This window comes from Eschrichtius robustus, chromosome 1 (assembly GCF_028021215.1).
Source record: "Eschrichtius robustus isolate mEscRob2 chromosome 1, mEscRob2.pri, whole genome shotgun sequence".
Taxonomy (NCBI): Eukaryota; Metazoa; Chordata; class Mammalia; order Artiodactyla; family Eschrichtiidae; genus Eschrichtius; species Eschrichtius robustus.
In genome coordinates, this window is record NC_090824.1 from 74892995 (window position 1) to 74912325 (window position 19331).

A 19331-nucleotide genomic window follows, 5' to 3' on the forward strand; every position below is an offset into this window, starting at 1 on the left:
TCAAATTTTGGTGTATCTCACAATTACCTGGGAACTTGGTAATGAACTTGGACCTCTGTGTTTCTTAGCTCTCCATGTAACTCTGATACACACTGAAGTTTGCAAATAGCTCTAGATTAGGAGTCGGCAAGCTTTTTCTTAAATGAATGGCCTGGCAGTGTTCCAGTAAAACTTTATTCACAAAAGCAAGCTGTTGGTGCTTGGGCCATGGTTTGCCATTCCGAGGGATGCTAGTTCACTAAACGATGACTGAGTAATTGAATATGCTTTAAAACTTTTATGTACACATTTTCTCAGCCATAAAAAGAAACAAAATTGAGTTATTTGTAGTGAGGTGGATGGACCTAGAGTCTGTCATACAGAGTGAAGTAAGTCAGAAAGAGAAAAACAAATACCGTCTGTTAACACATATATATGGAATCTTAAAAAAAAAAAAAAAAAGTCATGAAGAACCTAGGGGCAAGACGGGAATAAAGACGCAGACCTACTAGAGAATGGACTTGAGGATACGGGGAGGGGGAAGGGTAAGCTGGGACAAAGTGAGAGAGTGGCATGGACACATACACACTACCAAACGTAAAATAGATAGCTAGTGGGAAGCAGCCGCACAGCACAGGGAGATCAGCTCGGTGCTTTGTGACCACCTAGAGGGGTGGGATAGGGAGGGTGGGAGGGAGGGAGACGCAAGAGGGAAGAGATATGGGGACATAGGTATATGTATAACTGATTCATAAAGCAGAAACTAACACACCATTGTAAAGAGGTTATACTCTAATAAAGATGTAAATAAAAAAAAACTTTTATGTACACATTTGTACCTTTATCAGGAGGCTTATGAATTATTTTTAGTGTAGATTGGTAAACAGGTATTTTGAATAAGAAAAGCATCTGAACTTCAAGATAAATGGGTGGAAAACTGGGAATAATAGTGATAATTTTGTCAAGGAAGACATTACAGTTTTCAGAGCCTTTAATATACAAACTTTAATGTATGTCAGTGATCTTGAGATATGTGGGGTAGATACTAAGCTCCCACTTAATTGGGTTAGCTGTTATCTCAGAGGTGATTTACCCAAGCCAGTGGGAAACCTTCATCTTTGGTGTGTCTTTTCACCATTTGTGATAAGGCAGAAGCCTATAGACAGCTTTTGGAGTCTTGAGTTTAAATTTAGTTAAAAGCTCATTACAACTCATTTTTAGTCTGCTGTTCACTTGTTCAGTGGTTCTCAACTCTACATGTAGGAGAATTACCTGTGAAATGATTCAAGTTTAAAAACTGCATTACTACTGCCCCCCAACCACCAATTGAGTTTCTGATTTTTTTTTTTTTGGCTGCGCTGTGTGGCATGCGGGATCTTAGTTCCCAACCAGGGATCGAACCCACACCCCCTGCATTGGAAGGGTGGAGTCTTAACCACTGGACGGCCAGGGAAGTCTCAGAGTTTCTGATTCTTATGTGTGTTTTTTGTTTTTTGTTTGTTTTTTTTTTAGTTGAAGTAACTAAAGACATGGTAGATTCGAGGCACTAAATCAGGATGGGTAATCTTTTCATGTGATGCATCTTCCAGTCTGGTTCTTTTTTTTTTTTTTAAATTTTATTTATTTGTTTATTTTTGGCTGTGTTGGGTCTTCATTGCTGCATGCGGGCTTTCTCCAGTTGCTGCGAGCCGGGGCTACTCTTCGTGGTGGTGTGCGGGCTTCTCACTGCGGTGGCTTCTCTTTTTGCGGAGCACAGGCTCTAGGTGCGTGGGCTTCAGTAGTTGTGGCACGTGGGCTCAGGAGTTGTGGCTCGTGGGCTCTAGAGCCCAGGCTCAGTAGTGGCGCACGGGCTTAGTTGCTCCGTGGCATGTGGGATCTTCCTGGACCAGGGCTCGAACCCGTGTCCCCTGCATTGGCAGGCGGACTCTTAACCACTGTGCCACCAGGGAAGTCCCTGGATCTTTCTTAATACCCACCGGCTGTGTTGTGATGGTGCCTGTCCTGGGTGCCCAGTGTAGCATGCTGCAAGAGTGGATTTTGAGTACTACGGCACAGGGTGAGCTATATCCTAGCATTTGCTGCTGCCTCTAGCTCAGCATCTTTACGGGGTGGGTTTATTTTCTGTGCTCTTTTGTGGGGCCGGGGGCCATTTGCCACACCACTGTACATGGTCTGTTCCCTGCCATTCTTTGCAGTGGCTGGAAGCCTGGCCCTCAGCACCTCCTGCCCACACATTTCCTGCCCCCTATCACATGGAAACCATCTCGTGTGTTTTCTTCTTTTAGCAGCCAATACCTTTGGCCTCTTTGATCACATGCTTTCATCTTAGGCTTCAAAACACTTTTGTTATGATGGTTGAACATACTTGGGGCGGTCAGAGAGGCTTGCTCTCTGGTTTTGGAGGCTCAGTGAACTAGCACTGGTTGTTACCAGGGGCTGGGGAGCTCGTGTACTAACTCAGTGTGACTGTGTCCTCCCATCTTGGCTTGCGGCTCTGGGCTTCTGAAGTTTGAGTGCTGTATAACTTTCTAACTACAGTTAATTTCAAAACATTTAGCAAATATTAAAAATGGCTTTTTCCTGCGCGAGGAAACAACACTTCACAGAACAAGGATCTTAGACGAGGGAATGAGAAAAAAAGAGGAGGACTTCTGAGGAACTGAAGAAAATATTTTGCTTAGGTTCAATTAATAGGTGGGTTCAAGCTTATGCAAAACTTCTGTCAATGGGATGAAAAAGAGGTGTATTTTCAAGACCTTAGATAGGTAGCCCGGTGCTGCCGAAAGCACTTTGCTTGCCCTGAAGGTGTTGATTCCAGGACCTGTTCTGCCACTTACAGCCTGTTGACCTTCTGTGGACCTTTTGTTTTGACTCTAAAATTTAGCCAATAATTAGGCACCCAGGCACCGTGCTACATAGGGCAGGTGTGGGATTACCAAAGATAAGGCACAACTTTGGTCCAGGAATGAGTAGCTACCACTGAGGGCCTACCATATGTGTGGCATGGTATTAAGTGTCCTTCTGTTATTTATGTTTCCCTGTAATCCCATGAGGAGGGAGGTGGTATTCTCCTCTTCCAGATGAGGAAATGGAAGCTCAGACTGTAGTGTTAGGGTTTGAATCTTATTTCTTTCTGATTCCAAAGCATTTGGATTAGGCTCTGAGTGAGATAAATAATATAACAAGCATGGGGATAATAATACTTCACACTGTTGTTCCAACAAAACGTAAGTGAAAGTACCTTGTTAATGCAACTGCTCTACAAATGTACCCTCAGAGCAGTTGTCAGAAACACGGAGAACTGTCCACACATACTGCTTTTCTCCCTCAGCTGCACGTCCAGTTTTACTGGCTTTCTGCTAAAGGACTGTGGTGGCCAACGTCAGGTCTTCCTCTTTCTCTGGGGAGAGACATCCTGAGGGACTCCCTAGATGTCCCTAGAGACATCCCTAGGGTCTGCTATTCAGATTTGCTCTGCCTTTTTCATCCCAGGGATGAACAACATTGTTTTTAAATTTTTTATTACACAGACACACACACACACACACACACACACACACAAGAGATAAACGTGCAGATACCCAACATTCAGCTTCAACAGTCATCGACGTTTTATTTATTAAAAATTTATTTATTTTATTTATTTATTTTTGGCTGCGTGGTGTCTTCGTTGCTGCCCGCGGGCTTTTCTCTAGTTGCGGTGAGCGGGGGCTACTCTTTGTTGGAGTGCGCGGGCTTCTCGTTGCGGTGGCTTCTCTTGTTGCAGAGCACGGGCTCTAGGCACGCAGGCTTCAGTAGTTGTGGCACTCGGGCTCAGTAGTTGTGGCTCTCGGGCTCTAGAGCACAGCCTCAGTAGTTGTGGCACACGGGCTTAGTTGCTCCGCGGCATGTGGGATCTTCCCGGACCAGGGCTCGAACCCGTGTCCCCTGCATTGGCAGGCAGATTCTTAACCACTGTGCCACCAGGGAAGCCCTCATCGACGTTTTACCCCATCTACTTTCAGGGTGTTAATAAGAGACATCTGGTGGGGAAGCGCCTCCTTTCTATTACTAAATCATTTAGTTAAAAAATATTTGTGCGCCTGCTCTGCCAGGCACTGGCCATGCAGAGGTGATCAGAACGGACAAGGCACTTCCCTTTCTGAGCCTTACATTCGAGTTGGGAAGAGAGCCAAATTAGCACATAAATAGAATCGTGTTGTTGTGAAGTGGAGTGAAGGGCATAAACTGTATGAAGTGATCATGAGTGGAGATGGGGAGGGAGCTGCTCAGACACAGTGGTCAGCAAAGGCCTCTCTAAGTAGGAGACATTTAGGCTGAAATCTGACAGCTGAGTAAGAATCAGCCATCGGACTGGCTGGCCGGAGTGTATCTAGGTATTACTTTACTAACTCTTGTTGCCATATGATTGAGTAGTGGAGTTTGCTTGTGCAGAAAGTATTGCCTCAGGAGATGACTAACATCAACATTTACTGAGGGAGTGTCTCCTAAGTGTACCGGCCTCTGTTTTGCCATTCTTCTCTAATCCTAAAGAGTGATCAAGGAGGGGCAGAGTCATGGAAGAGGGAAGGGACATGCAGGCAGAATATAAGACACCGGTCTTGGGAGGGGGTCCTGAGACCTCGTCTTTTCCAGCTCTTTCCTCTGTGATGGCTGCATCTGGAACCACCTGGGACTTGGGTGTCCACAGGGCTTGGTGGAAAGCCTGGTGTCCACAGGGCTTGGTGGAAAGCCTGGGGACCGAGTCTAGTGCTGATGTGGGCCTCGTTCACCATGATGGCAAGTGAGCCACTTCACCTCTTTCCCCATTTGTGAAAGGGGGAGATCATACTCTGCCTACTGCTTAGCTTTCCTGTGAAGGTCAAAGCCAGATCATGTTTGCTTTGTTGTTGCACAGATGCATGACATTCTTCATAAAGATTACAGATAAGGATGTCGCCCCACCCCCGTCTTTTGGTAAATCACTGGAATAATTTGGGCCAGCAAGAAGCAAGGATGCCCTAGAGTTTGCTAAAAATAGTGTCTTGCTGTCTCCACTGGAAAGAAGACCTGTTTCATGTTAACCCAGTTTCTTCCCATCAAGGCTGGAAGCATGAAATGGAGACCAGTTGCTGACCACTCTCTGAACCACAGTCCTTCATCTCCTTAAACTCTCTGAAGTCCTGCCAGCCTTGTCTCGCATTTATATGCTCTTCCCCTAATGGTTTCTTTTTTTCTCCTTGGCTGAATTTTGTGTGGGCAGTTCAGGGAGAGGGTAGACAAGCACCCTTTCTGCGTCTCAGTGGGTTTTTTAAAAGAATTTGAGAATGGCAGGGCTCTTTCCTCTGGATCCTATTGCCTCCACAATGGGAGTGTGCCCGCATTTCCAAAGCAAACAGGGAGAATGGGCTGACCTTTTCCCAGAGGTGGTGAAACCTCCCTGGAATGATGGAGGGTGTTCTGGCCTGGGACGATGGCTGCCCAGAGGAACTGCCTGCCGGAGGGTGGTCTGCCTTCATTCCTTCAGACCTTATGTTCAGCCAGGGCTCAAGGGGGCCCTTTTGAAGGCAGAGAGGCCCCCAGAGGGTGAGAGGGGCGATAAGAAGAGAGAGTGTTCAGTGATGTTGCAATGAGAGGAGTCTGGGCCGCCTGGAGTGCTCTGGGGCCAGGAGTGTTGGCTTTTGTCAGAAAATTGGCTACAGCCTTGCCAGTGCCGCCCAGTTCTGCAATTTCCCTTCCATCAAGCTCTCCCGGAAGCTGGAAGCCGTGGAGGGAGCAAGAAAATGCACATGACGGTGTAACCAGAAGCTCCTGGGCCCATAGTGAGGGGAGAAGTGGCCATCCGCTGGTGGGGCTGGGAGGCCTAGGCTCACCTGGGCACTGGCCTAGCGAAGCAGCAGCCCCACTTTCATCTCAGCGTGGTGGTCCAGTGTGATCCAGCTCAACTCGCAGGATCTCTTCACCTTTCTGGGCATTCCCTTATATTTGCATTTCAGCTTACTAAGCTGAAACTGTGTGTGTGTGTGTGTGTTAACGGGAACAGTACTTTATTGAGATATAATTTACATATGCTAAAATGCACAAATCTTATGTGTGCAGTTGGAGTCATTTTGACACGTGTATACACCTGTGTACCCAGATCAAGATGCAGAACACTTCCACCACCTGGAAGCTTCCCTCATGCCCCTTTCCAGTCAGTCCTTCTACCCCAGAGTCATCCACTGTTCCCATTTCCATCACTGGTGATTAGTTTTGCCTGTTCTTGAGCTTCATCTGTGCGGAGTCATGTATTTTGTACAGAGGCTGAATCCCCAGGGCCTGGCCTGTGTCTGGCACTTGGCAGGTATGCACTGTGAGAGGAGCCTTGGTTCTTAAACTGCCCTGTGAGAGAGCACTGACCCCACTGGGAAACTGAGGCTGTGGGCGGTTAGTGAGCTGCCCAGGGCAGGAGGTAGTGGTGGATCCTGGCCGCCAGCCCAGGCTCCCTGCTTAGGAATCCAGAGGGCTCTCCAGTATCCCGGGGGCTCCCACAGCTCCTCCCGGGGGACTCCTTTCTAGTGCTCTGGATGAGGGAGCCTGGTGATCCTGGGCAGGTAGTGCCCCCTGCTGTCTGCCCGGCCAGACCCTAAACCCTCTCTCCTCCAAGGGATGTGACAGGATCATTTGGGCCGGAGCCCTACACAGTGGTGGGCAAAGGGCAGGGGCTCGGCTCCTGGAGTGAAGTCTCCTGTCCTTTTATTTTCCTCTGAAAGGAGGTTTTCCTAAGCATTGGGGGCTTTCCTTCCTTAGAATAAGCAGAAAAGGGAGAAGAGGCCTCTTTGGTGGAGTGCTGCTGCCCCCAGGTGGGTGGCCGGGGACACTACCACAGAGCAGGACGTTCAAGCACCGCCGTTCTTCGGGTCTCAGGTACTGGTTCTCCTGCGGCTCCCCATCTCCTGGCCTCCTGAATCCTGGTCTCCTTGGCCTCTGAGAGGCAGATGTCCTTCACGGCCATCACCCTGCACTTCAGCGCTGACCTGGAGCGGGGGCCTTCCTCGGAGAACCAGCCCCAGCTGTGTGTAGGGGGGGCGGATGCGACCCCACACCTCCCGGGGACGGCGGGCCGGACATAGCCTAGAGGGCCTGTCCCGTATTAAGAAAGGGTGTGATCGGGTGAGATCAAGCTTTGATCTTAGGGCTGGGTTGGTGGGGGGTGGGAGAGGCGGGGCGGGGCTGCTTCTCGCAGTGGGGTGTGCAGCACCTCCCCGGCCTGCTGTGGGCGTGGGTGCCGTTGCCAGGGCCCCGCCAGCCCCTCCCAGCTCGCCCACCGCCTTCCTGTCGCACCTGCGGTCGTGGTGGTGTAACGGCCCAGCCCTCCCGGCCCCGGCGGCACGTGGCCTAGGGTGATGCTATCTGTAACTCAGAATTTTAAACTCTTTTTTCCAGAGGATGTGGCTTCTGCGGGAGAGCTTCAAACGGTGCCCCATTTGCCCCTCGCGGCAGCCATGACGTCATGGAAATGGGAGGGGCCGCCCCAAGCCCCCAGAACATCTGCACGGAAGTGGTAGACTTTTTTCCACTTCCTGTCCTACTTCTGGCTACTGACTCAATGTCTGACCTGATTATTAATTTCAAAATATAGCTCTCCGTGTGATAGTCAGAGGAAACCTTACGCATGTGTGTGTCTGAGTGAAACTATGCCTGAATCGCAGGTGGCCTTACACAGAGGCAGGGCACTGGCCGCCGCAGTCTCCTGGCTCGTCAGTGTACTTAAACAGAGTGACGGCACTGGGTCTGCACACGGCTTGCTCCCCTTCCCCAGACCCACCCATCAGTCAGAAGTTCTTTTTCCCCACACATTGCTCCCGGAGGTAGATTGGAGAAGGAGTTTTAAGATAGGACACTGGAGGAAGTGAGGTGGATGGTAATGTGGCCTCCAGCCCTGGACCTTGGTATGGTGCCTCAGTGACTGGAGGGCTGACGCCTGGAAGCCCTGTGTGCTTTTCCAGAGTAACCATCCTCTAGGCTCTATTGGATGAGTGCCCGCCTGGGGCTGCACTGGCCAAGGGACCATCACTCAGGTTTTGCTTTTCCTGGTAGTTATTTTATTTTATTTTATTTTCTAAATTTATTTTATTTATTTATTTTTGGCTGTGTTGGGTCTTCCTTGCTGCGCACCTACTCTTCGTTGCGGTGCGCGGGCTTCTCATTACAGTGACTTCTCTTGTTTGTGGAGCACGGGGTCTAGGCGCGCGGGCTCAGTAGTTGTGGCTCACGGGCTCTAGAGCGCAGGCTCAGTAGTTGTGGCGCACGGGCTTAGTTGCTCCGTGGCAATGTGGGATCTTCCCGGACCAGGGCTCGAACCCATGCCCCTGCATTGGCAGGCGGATTCTTAACCACTGTGCCACCAGGGAAGCCCCTTCCTGATAGTTCTTGACAGGTTGGTTACTCTTAGCTCATGGCTAAATTGTGAAATAGTGGCTCACCCGGCCACCTCATCTATTAATCCCCACTTTCTTTTTTCTTATGCTCTCCCCACACCCGTACACACATATACAACTTGGCTCCTTCCCCAGTGCCTGATGGTACTAATCATTTATTTGTTCACTTGCTGCTTAAGTGTATATTAAGCATTGGTTGTGTGCCAGGCACTGTGCGAGGTGTCGCAGACACACGGATGAACAAGATACACTTTCCATCCCAAGGAGCACATAGTTGAATGGATTTTTTTGCTGAGATGTTACCTGATGACTAAGGTGATATCTGTTAAAGGCTTTACATGTGACCCCAGGGGGAGTTGGATTCTATGGGCAAACCAAGAGGGTAAACAATCCTTTGAGACTCAGATGGCTGCCTCTCCAATGGTGGGTCAGGGCAGAGGGGTGGCTCTGGTGGAGCTGAAGACCCCACCCAAGTGTTCCTGAAGCACATACTGGCTTAGCCTGCTCTTCTCTTGTCTGGCCTGTGATTTCAGTTGTACTCAGAGGGAAGGTCTCTGGGTGAAGTGTCAGAGAGTGTTCTAGAATCTTAGGCCTGGGGTCATGAGAAGTCATTTGGTCCATTCTTCTGCCTCCAGGGTTGGCCTGTGCTTAAAGCCTTTTGGAGCAGTAGGGTGTCTGTCCAGAGAAATGTGTTCTACAGCTGGCCTTGGTGACCCACTTCCCCCGGGATGGCATGGCCTTCCCTCCTTGAGGCTGGCCCCTGCTCATGGGGACTAGGGTTCTTCAGGGCTGGGCAAGTCTCAGGGACTTGATGACCATGTCTCCAGGTTTCCTCAGCAGCCTCTTCCCTCCACGCTGAACAATGCCGGGTCCCTTACTGCACTGAGGGACCTGCTACAGTGGCCCTCAGCCCAGCGCTGACCCTCCTGGTGGGCGTAGGCACCCTTCCCCAGGCCCCCTCACAAAGACCACTTTAATCCCCTCTGATACCCCCGGTGGGGCCTGGGCCAGACATGAGAACAGAGTGGACACAGGTGAGTGGACTCTGCACCACCCCTCACACACCTGCTTGCTCCTGCTCTGCCCTCTGGCTTGGCCCCGATTGGCTTTAGGCTTAACAGCCTCAGACTTGAGAGAAAGTTCTTGCTGGGACTGAGGAACCCCTGGTTTGAGATGGAAACTGCTCAGGGGTGGTGCTGACCCTGCTTTCCAGATGGCCTCTTACCTGACTGAGACCTTGTCACCCTCAGCTTGGGCTGGGCCTGGAAGGAGCAGGCCTTGCTGCCTCCATGGGTCTGGGAGGATCCCTAGCTGCGGCTGCCGCATCCCCTCATAGGTCCTCGGGTAGCTTTAGGGGTCCAGTGACCAAGGGGCCCTGCCACCTGTGGGCCCTGGGCTGGTGCGACTTCACACGCTCCCTTGGCCTCCTCCAGCCCGGGCCTCCTCTGAGGTTCTTGGAGGGGCCCATCTTTGGCCCCTTCACTGCCTTCCAGGGTCCCTGTTCCTGTCCCCTGCCCTGCGCCCCATGTCCCCTTCATCGTCAGCATCTTTGCAGCCAACTCTCAGGGGCAGACCTGTCTCCCCAGTCACCCACACATCCCTTGCTTGGATCTTTTGTATACAGACCAAAGTGAATTACTATTTTAGGAGGAGGAACAAAAAGACAGACTAAGTTGCCTGGGAGTTTTTCACAGTTGATAAAGGCTTGCTCTGTTAACCCCCTACCCCTAGGGGCATTTTCATTTAATATGGGGAAGCGAATGCTTTAATTAAAAGAAATTCCCAATGGTGGAATCTCCAGCACTGTGTTAGACTGATGAGGAGGCAGTTTTGGGTTCCCCACAGGTGGTGCCTGTTCTCCTGTGTGTGAGAGTGACCTGCTATGATGGGACTTCCTCTGAGACCTTTCGCTTCAGTGATCTTTAAAGGCACTTGTATTTAGGCTGCACACGAGGCCGCTCAGAGAGAACTGGGGTTCCTGTGACTACCCTCGGGAGGGCTCCGGAGATGGACATGGTTTTTACTTCTATAGAAGCCAGAGAATCAGAGATGCAGGGAGCTGAGGCAGCCTCCAGTCCTATGTGACATAGGTTTTACAGGTGGTGACCCTGGAGCTCACAGAGGGGAGGGACATGCCTAGGTTACCTTTCGAGCTGGTGGCTCCATCCCTGTGATAAGAAGCAGGCCTGAATTGTAGCTGGAAGGATTTGCATGTTTCTGGCTGTGTGGTCAGAGACACACAGGTGAACTGTACAGGTATTTGAGGATGGGACCCTCCCCCCCCTCCCCTACTGCCCTGGGAATTGTTAAGCACTGGGTTTCGGTCTTGATCGTGGTAATTGTGAAGTGGATGGCTGAGTGGTCTCTGAGGGGTGTTCCCATCAGCGTCCATGACCCCAGGAAAGATGCTGAGGCAGCAGGAGGCTCAGGAGAACCCCAGGGGCCCCAGGGGATCCCGTCACCTGTGCTCTAGGTGAGGGCTTGAGACTTCTACTCTCCTTGGCTGAGTCCCTGGGCTTGCGGGGAGAGAGCTCGTCTCTGCTTTTCTCATTCTCATATCCAGGGTGGTGGGAGTAGAAAGTGTGGCTAGGGTCAAAATCTTCTACCCGCTTCCCCCACTCCTAGACTGGGCACTCCAATGGGCTGGGCCTTGGGTTGGGACCCAGGCAGTGGAATGGTGGCCTTGGGTTGGGACCCAGGCAGTGGAATGGTGGGTGGTTCCCAGCCATGAATTTGTAGGTCAATGCACTGTTTCAACGGGAATCCAGTCTGAAAGGAAAGGCAAAGGAACTGTCCCTTCAGGGCAGGAGACAGTGGGTGGCCTTTTGGGGACACTTGCTATGTGGTCCCTGTCTGCCAAATTTCAACTCCAGGTCATTACCACCCAGGTACATGGGCCTCCTGCTACGGGTGGCCCCGTGGAAGAGCAGGGACCCGAGCTTTTCAGCGGGTTCGCCTGGCCCCCAGTCCAGCCTGCTAAGTGGAATTTTTTAGAGGTTTTTCCATGAAGAGGTGGACTGAAGCAGCTTGTTGAGTTAGGCTCCCTGAACGTCATCATGGACAAGTGCCTTGGTTTCTTTCTGCCCGGCTAGTGATCCAATGCAGGCCGAAGACGATCCCGACCAAATCCAATCAAGCAGGAGCACAGCCTCTGCTCTTCCAAATTGCTTTTAATGAAGCCATGGCAGCAGAATAGACAACGTGGTTCAGATACACAAGCAGAGCAGGGCCTAGATCATGAGATAATCTCCCCCACATCTTGGGAAAAAGGGTGATATGTATTTCTTTATGAACACTATGTAAAAAATGTAAACAGCACACAACATTCTCCAGGAGCTAGAGCCCAAGAGAACCCACTGGGATCCATCCTTCAGTGGGACATCAGAGGCAGTCTCTGGGAGGGGTGGGGCGGGGAGGGAGTTTCCCCACAGCCAGGAGAGGCTGCAGCGGCCTCCGTCTTTGCTGAGAATGCCAGGCAGTGACAAGCAGCAGTGAGGGAACAGAGGGGGTGGCGGCAGTGCTGGGCAGCTCTTCAGCGTCTTGATCAGGAATATCTGGTAGGATCCAGTTGGTGGTATTGCCAGTGGGGCCAGAGAGGTGGAGGGAGCCTTCTTGTCCACGGGGGCAGAGAGTGCACCTCTCTGCTTGAAGAGGGAGAGGAGGGGCGACAAGGAACAAGGGGAGAGGGAGCACGGGGCTCTCACGTTCTTGGAGACCTGGGAGGAGAAAGAACACAAGTCAGGCTGCATACTGAGGAGATGCAGCACAGTTAGGGATGTGATGGGGATGCCTCTGTTTGTAGAGTTCTAGGAGCCAATGGATCCCGGCTTCAGTAGTTGTGGCACGCGGGCTCAGTAGTTGTGGCGCATGGGCTTAGTTGCTCCGCGGCATGTGGGATCTTCCCGGACCAGGGCTTGAACCCGTGTCCCCTGCATTGGCAGGCGGATTCTTAACCACTGTGCCAGCAGGGAAGCCCCCCGGGTTCTTTTTGATGGGATGGTCTTGTCAGTGGGATGACCTGGAGTACTGGGGGAGAAGGGTCTGGAGACTCTAGCCAGGATTAAGGTGGATAATGAATACAATACCGTCTCACCATATTGGGGTCAGAGGGCCTGAGGAAAGGAATTGGGGGCCGCCCTTTTAGGATTTGCAGCGAAAGGGATATGATAGAAGGTGTGGGTATGAATGAGTCTGGGTCCTAAGTTTCTCCCAAGTTTCCCTCGTTAGCTGTGTGGCCCTTGATGTTACTTGGCCTCAGTTTCTTCATTTCCAAAATGAGGGTAATAACAACTGTTCCTTGTACTCTGTAGGGGAGACATGGCTCAAGCGAGGTGACTAATGTCACCTGAGGAGTGTATTGTGTTTATCAAGTGTTTTGGGCCATTGCTATTAACAAGGGGAACTCCGAACAGGAAAAAAAAGGAGGAGTCTGGTGGGCCCAGACTTAGGACCTAAAAGCAAGAGCCTGGGGGAGGTTAGCTTTGGGGACCCACCCCCAGACCCCCAGACCCCACCGCCCGGCTGAGATGCCGGCTCACCTCAGCTGGACCACAGCCGCAGCGTCATGAGCAGGTTGTACCCGACCACTTTCAGGAGGAGGACGCGGAACCCGATCACTGACAAGTTTCGGAAGTTTAGGTTCATATCTGCAAAACCGAGGGGCCACAGCGGTCATGGGCACAGGTCTGCACAGCCCCCGTGACACCGAAAGCAGGGTGGGGAGTGGGGTGGGCGTCAGCGCCCGGATCTGCCTCTCCCTTTGAGCTTTGGTGCACATCCCCTCATAAACATATTTGTACATCCCTCCAGGGTCAACAGCATTTCATTTCCAAAGGGAAACACTGACTGCATTGACTCTTTGTTTTATTTCTGAGCCCCTCCGTGGATGGGGATGGTGGGCACTCAGAACTTATCACACACAGCCCCCTGGGTCTGGGCCCCTTCGTGAGAATCTAGTGGCTGAACCACAAGACGGATGACTCAGTACAAATGGCTCAAATGGCAATGAATATGGGCCCAGGGTAGGTGGTGAGGAGTGGTGGGGATCTTTGAGAGACAAGGTCACCGCCTACATGAGTTCTGCTGCTCTTCTTGAAAGAAGGCAAAACCCCCTGGCTGTGGAGGGAAAATGTCTTCAGGGTGACCTGGTTAGTCTAGGGCTTCACAAACGCTGGTCAGAGATTTCACACCTGGGCCACCCAGAAGCTCTCTTGAGCTGTGCTGACAGTGGAGCTATTGAAAGGAATACAGAGGCCTAGGAGTGAGTCACTGGTCTAGCAAAACTAGACTCATCCTCAAAGTACTTAGAGTGGAAAAGAAAATTAGAGATGGAGAGAGGAATCTAGGGATTTAAGAATGTCCCCAGGCAGCTCTGACCAGGGCTCGGACGGCTGTTCTTGTTCCTCAGAACTTCGTTCCTAGATCCACACATCCCTTCTCATCATCTCTATCCCATCCCCATAATTGTGGGTTCATCGCCTCCACAAACCTGTGTGAGGCCAGGATAGACCCCTCCCTTACCTGTTTCAAAGCTTTTCTCTACTATCTTGGTATCACAGGGAATTCCTAAAAGGAACAAACAAAGACATTTTTCTTAGAGTCCCGAGCGTGCTGACTCTCCCACCCCAGAAGTTGGGCTGGTGAATGTCTCCAGCCTCTCCATTCTTCCTTGTGCAGAGATCTGGAGAGAACCTGTTCCATATGGGCACCTGCTGGGATGAGCCACTGAATGATGGCGGTGGTCCCTGAAGGACCAACACCCTGGCTTCTGGGCGCCATTTTATTCACTTAATGAACACTGGTTGTGCTAAACGCATGTTACATGACACAAGGCCCTAAGGAGCTGTTATACCCTGCCCTTTGGGCGAGTTCCAGTCTGGAGTCTGATAGAGGAAGTAAAACAGACACAGTGACAAGTGCCATGAGGCGTATAGATGCTTTCATGTGTTCCACAAAGTTTTGACCCCTGCATCCCAAATTTGTTTGTTTGTTTTCTCTGACTCAGTAAACAGCATTACCATTGACACAGCTGCTCAGAAATAAAATCCAGCCACCTTCCTTGATGCCCCCTTTTCCTTCTCATCCCTGCATGGTTCTACGTTTGGATCCCAAATAGTGTTGGGCATGGGCATTTAACTCCCCTGCCACAAGCCCGTCCTGGCCTCCATCATCTCTCTGCTGCAAGGGCTTCTTTTCTGCTTCTACTCTTGGCTCCTACAATCCATTTCCCACTCAGCAGTCAGAGTGATTTTTAAAAAAAGTAAATTGGATGTCATTCCCGTTTATAGCCAATCAACAGCTTCTCATTGTACCTAGAACAGTGTCTCCCTCTCATGATGGGTGAGGCCCTGTGATGTGGCCCTTGCCTACCTCTTCCATCTCATTTCCTCCTGCCCTTCTCCTTTCTCACTGAGCTCCTGGCTCAGGCCTCTATAGGGTCCTTTCTCTGCCCTTGGCATGGCTGGTACCTTCTTAGCCTTGAAATCTCAGCTCAAGTAGCATTTCCCCAGAGAGCCCTTCTTTGACTTTTGTCCCTAAGGTGGCTGTTTCCCCAACTCCAAGTTAAAGCACATATTACAATCTGGAGTTCTTTCGATTTCCACTTGCTGATGGTTGGTCTCCCGCAACGGGAGTGGGGCTTGCTCAGGGCAGACCCCTCATCTGATGTGTTTGCTCCTCCATGGCAGCAACTGGCGTGTTGTACATGCACAATCAGTGATCGCTGAGTGAATGAATGAATGAATGAGTGAGGTTAGGAGCTGGGAGAGACCTTTGGCAGAGAGGGAGAAATAAGGGGAGGGATCTTGGAGAAGTGCATCAGGGCGGGGCCTGGAGGAGCAGTAAGGGACTGAGCGGAGCCGGGGGCGGGGGCGTGGGACTCAGAGTGGGTGAGCCTCAGGGCCGGTGTGCCCCTCGCCTCTCCCCCTCTGCTCTTTGCCCAGGACGTCCTGTGGCCTGCCGGCATGGGATTCACTGGTGCTCAGTAAAGAGAGGGGAGGGGGCTTTGCTGACAATTGATGAGGATGAGACCACCAATCAGAGCAGCTTTTAGATACCAAGGACCCGAGCCCCGAGCACAGCCGGGCCTCTCGAAGGAGGAGACTCAGCTTAGACCGGCACCAAGGCTGCACTCACCTGAGTTGGAGTAGAAGGTCTGGTTGAAGGTGTCTTCGCATCCCACATCGGTCCTGCTGTCCCAAGCCACGACCCCGTTGCTCTTGGAACCCACGGCTCCCATGTCCAGCACGGTGCTGTCTGAGCTATACACCACGGGCCTCGTGACTTGTGACACATTGGCTTGAGATTCAAAATCGGTGTATAAGCAGACGGAGGTGTTGCTGGATTTGGAGCTTGTCAGCTGGTACACGGCAGGGTCGGGGTTCTGGATATCTGTAGACCCAAAAGACATGGGTTAGGAGATGTTCGTTTCTCTCCTTGCCCCAACCCAGGCCTGAGTCCAGTTGCCAGTGATGGGCAAGAGTGGGGCTCTGTAGGGCTGACAAGTCACATTTGTCAGGCTTTAGATGGGAAAGAACATTGTAGACACCAGCAGCTTGCAACAGACGGGACTCAGGGACAGGCACAAACCATGAGTCCTGGCCAAGAGGCCAGGCTCTTAGTGAATGCTCTCTGCCAGGCCCTGCCTGCCATTCAAGGAAACCAGAAATGCAGGGCTACTTAAGTATACTGCCCACTCTTCTGCTTAAGGGAACTTCCTCAAAGCTCAGTAGGCACAGTAAGCAACAACATAGTTCTGACAGGACAAAGTGAACGTAGAAAAGATGTCCAGCAAAGCAAACCATACGTCTTAGAATCCGGGGTGGTCTCCCCCACTAAGGTTGGGCATTGACAGGAATGTGAGCTTTATGATAGGCTGGCATGAAGTTGGAAGATCGGTCGCATCACCAGGAGATTTCTCTCACTGATAAAAGGTTTAGACGCTAAATCAGAACATCTGCATCCAAGCCCTGGCTCTACCATTTACTAGACACAAGGCCTTGAGCAATTCACACCCGCTCCCTGAGTCTCAGGAATTTCATCTGTCAAATGCGGATGTTGCCTCATCCACTTTCCTAACCAGGCTATTCTGAGAAGCCATGAGAGTTTCTCCATATAAATTATATTTAATAAACTGTGAAATACTGACATAATTTTAGTAATTGTAGCTCTTGATACTACCGGGAGACTGCCATAATAATGTGCTGCCAAGTAATACACAGTTTCTACTCTTCACCCCGCAGGAAGCAGGAGTTGCTGGAGGCTTTTCTTTAGTGCTGAGAATGACTCTTCAGTATTTTCATAGGATTTTGTGTTTTTAATGCAACGCTCAGTGTTTATTCTTTCAGACCTCTTGCCCTTGGAGGAGGAAGCAGAGCTTTGCCTGGAGGATTAACACGTTGGGGCCACCCAGAGAGTTTACAGCAGGGTTGGGACGACAGCTTCCTGCCCCTGTGGTTCTCTGCTCCCCCAGCTCCTCACCACGCATGCAAAGTTTTGCAGACCAGTGATGCATAATGCACCCCACTAGCTGAGCCAGCCAGGGTGGCCTTGGCAATGCAGATATCCAGCTGGACCCCAAACCAGGGGCATCAGCCCTTGGCATGGCCTTGGGATGGTGAGTCAAGGCAGAGCTGTCTGTGGTGGGGCTGTCCCTGGAGCAGCAGAGCAGGGGTGGGTCCATGGTCACATGTGAGCGACATCCAAACCTCTGGCTTCAAAGGATTCTGCCTGCTCCCCTCTGATCTCCATCTACCTGTGGGGCTGACATCACCGTGGGTTAAAGATCTATGGCGTAAATCTCTTCCTGGGAGGGGAGAGACGGGAAGCCATTAACCAATACCACACGCCAGTGGATTTGTTAGTCATCAGCGGGGGTCATGGGTGGGACCGGGGAGGGGGACATGGAAGGGTGTGGAGGTGCTGAGAGAACGTGGCCTCAAGAAGAAGGCAGAGGCTAAGCTGCCACCAGACACAGGATGGCCTTAGAGGGGGAAGGGGGTTACTGTGGGGGCCAGATGCCCAACTTTTGAGTCCTGGTTAAACTCTCACTCAAGTCCTAGTGCCAGGGGGGTGTCAGGCTGGAGAAGGTCTAGACCGCACTGTCCAATGTGATCGTCTTTAGCTACTTGTGGCTATTGAAATTAAGACTAACCAAAATCAAGTAAAATTAAAAATTCAATTAACCATAAACCTTCATTTTAAGAGCTCAGTAGCTACATGTGGCTGATGCCTACTGTATAGGACAGTGAAGAATGACAGAATATTTCCATTGTCATTGAAAGTCCTATCAGACAGCATTGGTCTGGAGTGAGCAATGCCACGGACCATGAGGAAAGACACCAGGGGCTGAGGGTGAGACTTAAAGCCAACTTGAGTTCTGTGAGGGGTGATAGCGGGGCAGGCTAATTGTAGCTCAACTTTGCTAGTGAGAGATCAAAATGAAAGTGCAGTTAGTGAAGTCAGAAGAACTGAGGTGATTTTTAGCCTCTTTCAAGTCTTGTTTTTACCAGTTGATACCCTTTGGGCTTCCCTATGTGCATTTTGGCTGTTGTTTCTCCTGTGCGGCTTCCCTACCCCTGATTTCCTCTCTTACTCACCCTCTCCTGCTCCCCACACTTCAATCTCTTCTTTGAGCTCATCATCCAAACGACTTGTCTAAAACATGGAGCTGATAGGGTCACTTTTTGTTCAAAATAATTCAGAGACTCCCTATTGCCTATGGGATGATGCCCACACTTCCTGGATTGACATTCAGGGGCTGCCGTGATCTGGAGAGCTTGAATTTCCTCTCTCAAATCCTTTATATGCCCTATATGAGTACAGCTACACCAAACTCTTCACACTGGCTCCCTGGAATGTAAGCTCTGTGACAGCAAAGGCCTGTCCCTAGATTACTGCTGTGTCCCTGGTCTCTGCCATATACTAGGGGCTCAAGAAATAATTGTTGGATAAACAAGTGGCCTAGTGATCATCGGATTTTCAGAATTTCTGCTAATTAGACCTTTTGGTCAAAAAAGCTGGATACTGATCCCTAAACTTGACTCTTTAAAGCCCCCTTTTACTTTTACACCCCATGTACCTCTAGTGAGACCTTTTTGTCTGAAAACAAAGAATGAGTCACTGTTAATTTGGAGGGCTTTAGGGGTCCATCTGCCAGAGCCCTGGGAGGAGAGACATCCTGTTTCACCTTAGCAAGATAAACGCCTCCTACCACTGATGACATCTCAGAAGGTAGCCTTAGCAAGACTGGATCAATTTTTCAGTATGGAAGTCACCTATTCTAGTTCCTAACTGTTCATTTAAATTCAGAACTAACGGCAGAAGCACATGTCCGAAGACTCTAGTGCATTAGGCCCCCAGGGGCACAGCAGTGATCGAAAGCTCCCTTACCACTAAATCTGTTCTTGGTACTTAGGCACCAGGAACCCAAAATGTGAGTTAGCAGTACTGACTCTGAGTCTGAGTTCCACCGAGGCTCTGGTGAGCGTCAGGAAGCAGTGAGCCTGCTCAGACTTACTGGGAGTAATGGAAACTCTGGTTCCCTTACCAAATTGCACCTGGGAGGCAATACCTCCATACCACTCTGAATGTCTCCCGTACAGAGAGCCTAGGTGTCCCCTCCTCTGAGGGATGGGCTCTTACAGCCCACTGAGCAAGAAGGGGGAGGTCTAGGCCGCAAGCCGTCCATGGAAAGAGCTGGCCCCTCCCACCTTCACCTCTGGTCTGCATTTTTGAATTGGATTCCCAGTTTCCTAGTGGCTGGTCCTGGTCCTAATTGTCTGTATTCTCTCTCTCTCTTTCTTTTTTTTTTTTTTAAGGCTTTGAAGCAAATTTGTATTTATTCAGTTTACCATTTCAGAGAAATCTGTGATATTTAAAAAATAATAATAAAAGTACTATATATGATCTATTATTATTTACTGTATACCAAGTTTTGTGATCAATACTGTATTC

The 19331-nt window shown here is 50.6% G+C and overlaps 1 protein-coding gene across 1 annotated transcript in view; it reads right to left on the reverse strand.

Annotated features, from left to right (window-relative positions):
* Positions 1 to 11583: 11583 nt before the first annotated feature.
* LOC137767243 (T cell receptor alpha chain MC.7.G5-like) overlaps positions 11584 to 19331 on the reverse strand; it is a 277753-nt gene continuing 270005 nt past the window's right edge. Inside the window, exons 6-9 of the mRNA XM_068547977.1 lie at positions 15513 to 15767; positions 13899 to 13943; positions 12917 to 13024; positions 11584 to 12094 (exon numbers count right to left, since the gene is read on the reverse strand). Of these exons, the coding sequence (XP_068404078.1) occupies positions 12918 to 13024; positions 13899 to 13943; positions 15513 to 15767 (407 nt within the window). The 3' untranslated portion in view covers positions 11584 to 12094; position 12917. The remainder of the gene's footprint in view (positions 12095 to 12916; positions 13025 to 13898; positions 13944 to 15512; positions 15768 to 19331) is intronic.